The following is an 11,367-nucleotide window of genomic DNA, read 5'->3' as shown; positions in this document are numbered from 1 at the left end:
TTGTATTCGACGCGCGGTCGAATTTGGATATACGTTGTTTGGTACCTAATATATCTTGTAGGTTGGGTTGTTTGTTGGACGTGTATGTATATGTATGTAATATAGCCCGAAATATTTAGTGTTATTTTAACGATGTTCGTTTCATGTATAGTTAGTCGCGTTGTGTTCGTAAAATTATTTCGAGTTAAACGGTGGTCTCGGAAAAATTTAACTCGCACCAAGCGAGTATATAGGGCCCGTTATCTAGTGTTTTTTTAACGATGTCCGTTTTGCGTATAGTTAGTCCCGTTGGGTTCTTCTGATTTTTTCGACTTGAACGGTTGTCTCGGAAAAATTTAACTCGCACTGAGTAAAAAGATAGGGCCCGTTAAAAATTCGGGTGTAATTATTTTAATAAAATTATATATTTACGCTTTCTATCCTTGAGAAAGTGTAAATTTGAGGGGTTGTTGTGTAAGTTGAGCCAAAGTTGAGGAACCGTTTGTAGTGCGAGCGCAAACTCAAAACGGCAATCCGATAAAGCTTAAACGACGAACTTCGCCATGCGTTTTGGTATGTAGGTATAATATAATATAATATAATATAATATAATATAATATAATAGGCTATTCAATTTTATATTATGTCCAAGTATTATAGTATAATGCGTATGTGTTACTATTATTAATATTTAACTAGCTTGTAAGTCGTCACTCATATCTTTAAATTCTGACTTGGAAATTCAAACCAATTAAATTAGCACGTAATATTCATCAATTTAATATAATTATGGATTCAACGTGGGTAGAATTACGTAATGTTATACTCTCTAAATTCAAAGAATCTTGTGATATAAAAATTCATGAATGACTTGTTGAGAGTACGTGTTAAGTCCAAAATTATAGATATGATTTGTTGTAATGATCTAGTATAAATACCCCGAACTTAGCTTAAACTTTAAGCTTTTCCTCTCACTTTACACCTAGTCCTTCACTTATTGTCACACATACCTCACAAATGCTCTCAAACCTCGTGTAATCCTAACTTTGTAATCTTAGCACAATATATTGATTAAAACAGATTTAGATTCATCTTGTGTACATCATCTTTCTATATTCATATTCATATACAGTGCATATATACATATATATCGATACATATACACTCTGATCTTTCACATATAACCTAGAACACGAATTCAATCCTATTTCTAATCAAAACAGTATGGATGGTAATAGATTGGATATGGATCTAATGAAGTCAATTCACATTCATATCCGTTTAGTTCTTGTTTACTATATCAATATTCATTTAATTACAGTTCATCTATTCATATTCATATTCAGTTAATTAAGAGGTTAATGTATATATTTTTTTAAATATAATAATATTTTCTAATACACGCCAAAAACAAAAATGTAGTATAGCATGATATAATTAAAACATATCTACAAGAATGTGTAATTTCTATCGAATATAAAACACAATTTATTGAATTTATCTATTAAACATAGTTTTTTAAAAATTAATACTTAATTTATATGTTTATTATGTTAAATATACGTGCTTTATCATAATATATCATAATTATTTCAGTATAAACTTGAAAGTAAAATGCAAATCTTGCAAAAATTGCATATGTAATAGTAAATATAAAAGTATTTATTTATATTTATGCATTTGTATATATGTATTTTAAGTGTTAATGGATATATCCGTGAATGAAATTTTTCATATGTCCATATTCATATACATTTAAGTTCATCTATATCTATTACGAAGCGCATGAATTGACTGAATATCCATTAAATTGGGTGGTCATTACCATCCCTAGTTGAGAGAATATTATTAGTTGGAGTGAAGTATTGTTAGAATTGTTTGGCTAACTTATCTTCTAAGACCACTAAGAGTGGTGGCAAGTGTTTTTTAGCGTTATGAAAGGTGAAGAAGGGGCAGCTGGCAGTGGCGTGGCAAATGAGATGAGATGAAGGTGAGTATTGAATGGCGTGATAAGTTGATTTGTCAAACTAAAATTGAAAGTTGGGTGTTAAAAAGTGTGAAAAGATATAGAATGGTATAAAAAAGTAATAAGATATTTAACACGCAAACCATTTACTTCATGCTTCATAGCAACACATCAACCAAACTGGCCACCAACACGCCGCACTATGGCGTGCTTGGTGGCGTGCTCAACGAATTCCGGCCCAACATGCCCCTTTTCGAGTGGTCTAAGGATAGTGGCAGATCTAAGAATCGTAGTCACAGGTGTCACTAGTTAAAAGTTTAAAAAAAAGTATACTATCAAATGGTGTCACTTAAAAAATTTTGCACTATCCAATAGTGTCAATAGTTAAAAGCCCCAATTCTTTTCACTAGATTTCGCATTTCATTTCATAAATTAAAATTCATTATTATATTCTTTCATTTCTTTTTTTTTTTTTTTTTTTTTTTTGAGTAAGCAATGAAACTCGTATGAACAAGCACATTGACTTTATCATATAGGGTAAAATTTTGGATAATCAAACTATTGCGAGACCTGATATCATGTGAATTGCGTTTTATGTGCACCTTGCTATTAAAGTTATTAATTTTGATTTATAAAAAAAATGTAAAATTTTCGCTTCCTTAAATGTGTTTACTATGTGCCCGTAGGGCATCAAGTTATAACGTTGTAAAAATTTTAGATGTTTTGAATAACAAAATTTTATAAGTTAATTCAAATTTGATAGTCGGTATATATGCACTATTATCCAACAAAGTTTAACATGTTTATTCCATGTTACTTCCTTAAATTTTAAGTGGGACACAATATCTTTAAACCGATTGATATATTAAACACTACAAATAAAATATTTATTTATAACGATTTTCAGGACTTATTATTTGGTCACTATTAATATTATTTAACTAGAAAAAAATTCGACCGCGCGTTGCTGCGATTGTATTCAACGCGCGGTCGAATTTGGATATACGTTGTTTGGTACCTAATATATCTAATAGGTTGGGTTGTTTGTTGTACGTGTATGTATATGTATGAAATATAGCCCGAAATATTTAGTGTTTTTTTAATGATGTCCATTTCACGTATAGTTAGTTCCGTTGTGTTCGTAAAATTATTTCGAGTTGAACGGTGGTCTCGGAAAAATTTAACTAGCACCAAGCGAGAAGATAGGGCTCGTTAAAAATTCGGGTGGAATTAGTTTCTTTATTTTAATAAAATTATATATTTACACTTTCAACCCCTGAGAAAATGTAAACTTGAGGGGTCGTTGTGTAAATTGAGCCAAAGTTGAGGGACCGATTGCAGTGTGAACGCAAACTCAAAACGAAAATCCGAAACCACTGAAACGACGAAATTGTGGGTGTGTTTTAGTATGTAGGATAATAATAATAATAATAATAATAATAATAATAATAATAATAATAATAATAATAATAATAATAATAATAATAATAATAATTACCATTAAAAATATCGTTACTAATTGGTCAGTATACGATATTAGTGATCAAACAAATAGTCATTACATTGAGCAATTTTTAATTTTTGGTCTCTAATAATGTTTTGTGATGGATTTACAATGACGAAAAATGACCAACCTATTTTGATCATTAACATTCGAATTAGAGACAAACTAGTTTACGAACCCTCACTTCGTGCCGGGGTTCGGTTTTCAATGTATTTTAGTGCGTTTAGTTTGTAAAATTATTTCGTGGCTAACGATGATGTCGTTGAAGCGCAACTCGAGTCGAACTAAAAGGTATAACCCGCGAAAGATTTAAATGTTATTTTAAATTAACAATATATGTGCATCTCCGCGTTTCGCTATGGAATTGTCGACTTTTAAAAATTTAACGCAAAATCAACGTGTATGAAAAGTACCTCAAATATTTAGCGCTTTTTAAAAAGAGTCCATTTTGCGTATAGTTAGTGACATTGTGTTCCTAAAATTCTTTCGAGTTTAACGATGGTGTCGGAAAAATTTAACTCGTTGCGAGCGAGAAGATATGACCCGTTGAATATTTGGGTGGAGTTTAGTTAAGATTTTTTATAAAAATGATTATTTGACACTTTACCCTCTGTTTGGGGGCCGTTTTTATTTTTGAACAAAGTTTGGGGTTTTTTTTTCGAAAAAGGGAAAAAAAACTGAAAAAATGTGAAAGGACGAAATATATTATATAATATTATTATAGTTATAATAACGGGGAGGCGAGTTGGGTCGGGTCGGGGTAAGGGGGTAGGGTTGGGGGGTGTTTTGTATTTTCTCGAGGGTGTGGGGTTTTTTAGTAAAATTGGGGAGGGGGCTGATTCGTACGTTGATTAAAGTTTGAGGTTCTTAGTGTGAGATTGAGATAGTCCAAATAGTACTATTCATTTGAACTATGTCAATTAGATATGTAGTATAATAATTTAATTTAATTTAATTTAATGTTATTAGTGACAAATATCACTCGTCACTAAAATTCATTTCCTGTAGTGAAATATTTTGCGAGTTTAAGATAACTGTCAACTTTAATGTTATAAATTTAAAGTTTATTGATTGATTTTATGTCATGAGGTGTGAATTGATATATTAACTTTAAATAAATAGAAGGTCAAATAAATAATGAAGTTTACTTACCATATATGAACTGACACTCATGGTGGTTTGCTTGCCATATTTTAGGAAACCCAAGATGAAGGTTTCACCATTTTTCACCAATACACAAACAAACTCACCTTTTTATCCTCCCGAGATTTTCTTGCAACATCCATTTTTCATCAAACATCACACTTTAAACAAACCCTAATTCTCTTATCAATATCTCTTTAATCACATATATAGAAACGTCAATCAAAACATCTTATATGTACTACTAGTACAACTACAGCTGCACATCACTCTATCTTCTATTTTCTTCTTAATTCTCCAAAGAAAGTTACCTTTAAATGTCCTTCTAAAGTTCTAATCATCCCTTTCTTTCTTGCCTTTTATGTATCCTTAGTTTTATGATTAAGAAGGAAACCCTAAAAATTCCAAGAAGTAACAAAAAGATACCCTAAAAATCATGCTTTATTAGATCTTGCTAGTAACCCATATCAAGAAAACCCTAGATCATATCAAATTCAGGAGCTTTAACCCAAATTTTGTTATTTTACCAAAATGGATCTTTACCCTGAAATGGACAGCTGTAACAACTCTGAAAACAGTACCATCAATGGTTTAGTCAATGGAACCACAATCTCTGCATCCACTTCATCATCAATCACATCTACCCCTAGCCGCTACGAAAACCAAAAAAGAAGAGACTGGAACACTTTCAGTCAATACCTAAAGAACCACCGTCCGCCGCTAGCACTATCACGGTGTAGCGGCGCACATGTTCTTGAATTTCTCCGGTACCTTGACCAATTTGGAAAGACTAAAGTCCATACACCAATCTGTCCGTTTTATGGGCATCCAAATCCACCTGCCCCATGTCCTTGTCCACTCAGACAAGCATGGGGCAGTCTGGATGCCTTAATAGGCCGACTTAGAGCCGCCTATGAAGAAAACGGATGGCCAACAGAAACGAACCCTTTTGGGGCTCGTGCTGTAAGGCTTTACCTTCGCGAAGTTCGTGATTTGCAATCTAAAGCAAGAGGAATTAGCTATGAAAAAAAGAAAAGAAAGAGAGGTCCAATACAAGAACAACATCAACAATTCAATCCAAGCTTTACAACATTCCAACATCTCTCTCTTCCACCAAGTGATCATACCTAAATCAAAATGAAAATCACACAAGTATTTTGTTGGATCTTGGTATTTGAATTACTATTTATTATTATAAATTTCTTAGATTTTACGTTCTCTCAAGTGGGATTAATTAGTTTATCAAGACTACCTGGTCTTGTTGTTGCTCTAGGGATGGTTTTTAGTTTTAGTATGTATTAGTGATTTAGTTTTATTTTAGTTTTACCCTTTTGTGTAATTTAGAGGTGAATTGTAGCACGAGTCAAACTTAATATGTTGAATGTGTTAATGTGTACTTGTTTTATATGTAAGTGCTTTATTTTATCTAAATGCTTACATGAATTGAACCAGCAGCAGAAATATGACTACTACTACAAGTAGTAATTATTGACTTTGAGTAGTTGCAGCAGTTTATAAGTAGCAGTAAATGTACTTTTAGCTTTACTTGTGGAGTATTTATCAAAATATATATATATATATATATATATATATATATATATATATATATATATATATATATATATATATATATATATAAATTAAAAGTATATGAAACAAAAGGAAGTGTTCATATTTGCTCTTGAATCTGATTTGAACTGAAAGACTGATCAAGTATTTAGCTAACTGACAGTTATTGTGTCTCTCCTACACTCTTTGACTAGGTAAAATTCAGAAATTATTTGGTCATATTTTCAAAAGTTTATACTAATGTAATATTACATATTTTTATTTTATTCCAGAATAAATAAATAAATAAATAAATAAATAAATAAATAAATAATATATATATATATATATATATATATATATATATATATATATATATATATATATATATATATATATATATATATATATATATTTGTTTTTGAAAAGCATAAGATTTCCATTAATAGAAAGATGAAAATAGAAAAAAGCATATATATATATATATATATATATATATATATATATATATATATATATATATATAAAGGTTATTTTATGACACTTCTATTATTTTTAATGTTTTAACATAAGTATAATAAATTGACATGTTTTTCAGACCTATAAATTTCACAAAATTGAAGGTGTGAGTAAATATGGTATCAAAAACATGAAGTGTGAAAAAATATGGTGTTAAAAGCTTTTAATGTTATTAACTTTTTTTATAAATATAAATGAGTTTTCTTTTTTGAACGTTTTTAAGTGTCAAAATTTTGGTGTCAAAAACATGTTAAATCATTTGATTGCTTTATTACACATATCCTTTTTAACTTAAACATGAGTTCAATTAAATCTTCCTTTTTTGTCAAGTTGGAGTGGGAATAATATACAAGTTAATTAGTTCCCCACCTTTTTTATTTACCTCAAATAATTTCTGTAAATTTTGTTAGTTAATCGACTTAAGTTAATTGGCCACAAAGTATTCTCTTTGGGGCCAATACTACTTATAACTGTCGCAACAATCTTTTAACGACGCAAGAAATAACGAAAACAAATATTACAAAAAAGTGAGTTATGAGTTCTTGGATCATTAGGGATTGTACGTTAGACATTTGGTGGAATATGAGTCATTATTTAGTGTTGTCGTTTCAATATGAATCAAAAGAAGAGCGTGATTTTATTTGGCAGACAAAATATGATTCTTTATTCCTTTAGGTAGACCTAAAGTTGAATTGATCTATCAATTGAATTGTCTAACTTTCATTTTTATTTTACCAGATTTTGTTCCTAAGTAAGTGCACAAATTAGCTTAGACTCATCTATATAGTTAACTGTACAATCTCTACTCTCCACTCTACATAATAAGAAACACAAAATATAGTCATCACAAGTTTTAAAACAAAATCTTAGGCATACATTAGTTATTAATGATGAAACCTACACCGTTAGATTAACTTATCAAAACTTAAAGAACTCATTAGAAATAAAATTACATGTTTTGGACCTTATTACCCTTAAACTTAGAAAAAGGGGCGGGGGATAATTCAAAGAATAGGGGTCCGTTGAGCTTCCATCAAATAACCTAAAAAAAATTGGGACGCCACACATACAATTGATCGATGCTCTGCTATGCTCATCCAAAATCAATTGAAATTCGGATCAAATTACACAGGACATGATCTATTAACCCTATGTATCGTTACTATGATAGTAAATTAGATTTTAGCCCTAATCGTTTATGCATCTTCGCACATATCTGTCGCCGCAACATCAATATAATTTATGACGCCAGGTTCACAAAAACCACTTAGCCCTAATGAAATCGTAGTACGTATGCATTTACATAGACCAATTTTGCCCTTATTTTATCGCCTGTCTAATTAAATCATGTTCGTATCTGTTTGTTTTAAAATTCAATTAGCCATTAATGTCAGAACCATATACATAAAATGTTTTTTGATGATTTAATGGTATAAATGAAAAAATTAAGTTGATGTTGTTGAGATGGTATGTTTTTTTGATCCATAGACGGTATCTGATATTGTTAACTGCTGATTGTGTTATGCTATACAGTTTTGTTACATTACTCATGTTTTAACCGTTTTTGAAAGATTTATTTTGCATTGTTAAACGCTTATATGTTCAATGCAAAGTATCATTAACATCCACCAGTTGATCTGCAACATACTGCTTGCCCTACAACTTTTTTAAAACTGCCATATTCTATGATTGTCCTGTGCATATTCATTATTGTGCATTGCTAAAAGCGATTATGTAACAACCCAACCCGTAATAAGACCGGCCCATAAAATTTTTTCCTTTTAATACGCGTTAAATAATACTTTAGGTCCCATTACACAATTTCCAAAACATATTTGTTACCAAAGTAAGTTCAACGAACTTAAAACATACATTAATAATTTAAACTCCCTAATACAATGGTTCATTAATTAAATCGTAAACCGGTTATAATCATTATGACCCGACTAGTTACGTTTACACAAAACCGAGCATGGTGATTTGGGACTACGCTACCCAAATCCTAATCGAGTCCAAAAGCAAGATCTTCTAAAGCAACCTAGCCAAGATCTCTAATCCCCATGCTTACCCGAGCCGCCATCACGCGAACCTATAAAAATATCAACAACGAGAGGGTAAGCTAATGCTTAGTGAGTGAGAATATACTACATACATATATATGTATAAAATGGACACGCCACCCAAATAATCAAATACCGCATACCGGAGCATCCAAGTGTAAAGGCAAGCTAAGCTAGGCATACCATACGATCACTAAGCAACAAGTTAATAATATCAACAAATATAAGTTCACCCACGACAATGTGAACAACGCCAAGAAGCTACACCCGGAGGGTTAGCTACATCACGACAATACAACAATATATATATATATATATATATATATATATATATATATATATATATATATATATATATATATATATATATATATATATATATATATATATATATATATATATATATATATATATATAACAATATATAAACGTCCAAGGTTAACCCCTTAACCCAATACCGAAAACCAATACCACAATGAAGATTGGCCGAACTACACGAGCCTTAGTAAATCCGCATGCACACGAGACTACTATCTTCAACAACACAACATCGAGGTTGGCCGAACTACACGAGCCTTAGTGAATCCGAACTACACGAGATCACTACCTCAATAAGATGACCGAACTACACGCGTCATCGTGAATCCGAACTACAAGAGATTCACTTTCATGATACAATAAGATGACCGAAACTACACGCGTCATCGTGAATCTGAAACCACACGCGACTCACTTCTTAACATCAAAACCCTTCGCAATTGGGGTTATATCATCCACATCACAACCACGTGTGATAATGTACACACAAAACGTGTACTTCGCCAAAGGTGGTCAACCGACCCGCACCCATCCTACACATACATATGCACATAGGATATTAACACTCACCTTAAACGCCTTGATGAATGCTTCCAAGTAATCCGCAACTCGTCAATGGAAAGTACCTATTCCATTAACACAAATACAACAACATAATTAGGGTGGATTTACAAATCGACCCAAATTGACAACTAGTGCAAATTCGACCCAAATTGCACTTCCAAGCTCAAAGCACGCCAAAACTAACCAACAATCACTAACACAAGTGAAAATGGTCCTAATATGCCAATTAAACCCAAGCATAAGCGTTAAAACCCAATCTTGCCCAATATGACACCTTAACCCTAATTTTGACCCATTTCAAAATTAATTAACCAAAATACACCCAAAGTGGTTCCAACACTTCTATAATCACTAATAATAGTGATTACACACAACATACAAGTCCTAAACATGGTTAAATCATTAATCAACCCAAAACCTACCAACATCAACAATAACTAGTTACAATTACCCATTTCACCTCCTAAATGGGTTTTACAACTAACTAGCTCAAAACCCTAAACTTGAATATCAAATCACCAAGATGAAATTCGGAGTTAGAACTTACCAATACCGCCAAAGTGATGCCGTTGACGAGTAGAACAACTTTAATACTTGAGGTTTGACCTGAAACACACTTCTTCTTCTCCAAATGGAGTTCTCTCTCTCTAAAACTCTCCTCTCTCTCTCTAGGGTTTGAAGATGAGAGTGTTGGTGAGTGAAAATGAGGATAATATGAGCCTTGAATCAGTCTTATGGCTCTAGAACCGGCCCTAAGTGAATTTACCAAAACACCCTCAAAAGATTCCATTAAAATGGGTTAATAATGTCATTACAGCGACATTTGTCGCGTTTCGCGACACCAATACGCGACACACAACACTCAAACGCGACAAAGTGGACAGAAATCACCATCAGAAGTTGTCTCGTTTCAAGCATGTTTGTCACGGAATGCGACGCACCAGAACGCGACAAACTGCACTCAAACTCGACAGTTTACCTGATGTACTCCAATTTCACTTTTAAAACATCCCAAAGTCAATCGTGGTCAATGCATTACATCTAAACTATTAAATAATCATTCTTGGACTTCAAATGACACCCCGAGCGTCATGTTTAGAAAAACGGGGTGTTACAACTCTCCCCCACTTAGATTCGATCACGTCCTCGTGATCCTAATCACTTAATCAATCCAAAACGACACACTACGGTTCTCAACAAACGTTTCAATCTGACTTTCATCACATTACTCATTAACCCAAGGACTAATCCATTAACTAAGACACACACTTGCACGCATTCTGAGCCGTGCAATACACGCATCCGAAAACTACTACAATCGCTTAACATTCGCGGAAACATCATGTTTCCTTCCAATTTCTCTAGGCAATCCTCCCCAATGGACCGCCCTTAACACTAAATCGTCATCCGTGATTTAACAAATTCTCAAATCCGAGCATTAAAACTTGCTCAATCCCTCACATCGGGAAAAACTCAATCAATCTCTTACCGTGATATCAATCCCTTAGCGTACCCTTACCGAGTACAATGCTAAAAGCAACCAAGTCTCAACCTAAGGTCAACAACCCGAAACGATGAAGACCGAACAAAAATGAATCCTCACGGATACGCTTACCACATAACATCCCTTGTAGTGCACAATACGACCAATACGCAACTACCGTAACATCGTAATCCGACGGTTAAAACCGATAGCGCCCAAAACGATTATGGCAATGCTAGATCCCAAGGTGTACAAAATCAACTATTGTCACACCCGTAACAAC

At 32.5% G+C, this 11,367-nt stretch overlaps 1 protein-coding gene across 1 annotated transcript; it reads left to right on the top strand.

Annotated features, from left to right (window-relative positions):
* The first annotated feature begins 4,898 nt into the window (after positions 1-4,898).
* On the top strand, positions 4,899-5,860 carry LOC139876599 (protein LIGHT-DEPENDENT SHORT HYPOCOTYLS 3-like). Its single transcript, XM_071863939.1, has one exon. It carries the CDS (start codon positions 5,124-5,126, stop codon positions 5,721-5,723), a length of 600 nt encoding a protein of 199 aa, XP_071720040.1. The 5' UTR covers positions 4,899-5,123; the 3' UTR covers positions 5,724-5,860.
* Positions 5,861-11,367: the final 5,507 nt, after the last annotated feature.

The sequence above is a fragment of the Rutidosis leptorrhynchoides genome, chromosome 11 (genome assembly GCF_046630445.1).
Source record: "Rutidosis leptorrhynchoides isolate AG116_Rl617_1_P2 chromosome 11, CSIRO_AGI_Rlap_v1, whole genome shotgun sequence".
Taxonomy (NCBI): domain Eukaryota; kingdom Viridiplantae; phylum Streptophyta; class Magnoliopsida; order Asterales; family Asteraceae; genus Rutidosis; species Rutidosis leptorrhynchoides.
Note: the sequence above shows the minus strand (reverse complement) of the source record. Positions and strands in the feature narration are given on the sequence as shown.

Bases quoted from the DNA above. Each gene is read 5' to 3' on its own strand.
- LOC139876599 (XM_071863939.1), top strand. From the start codon at position 5,124: ATGGATCTTTACCCTGAAATGGACAGCTGTAACAACTCTGAAAACAGT.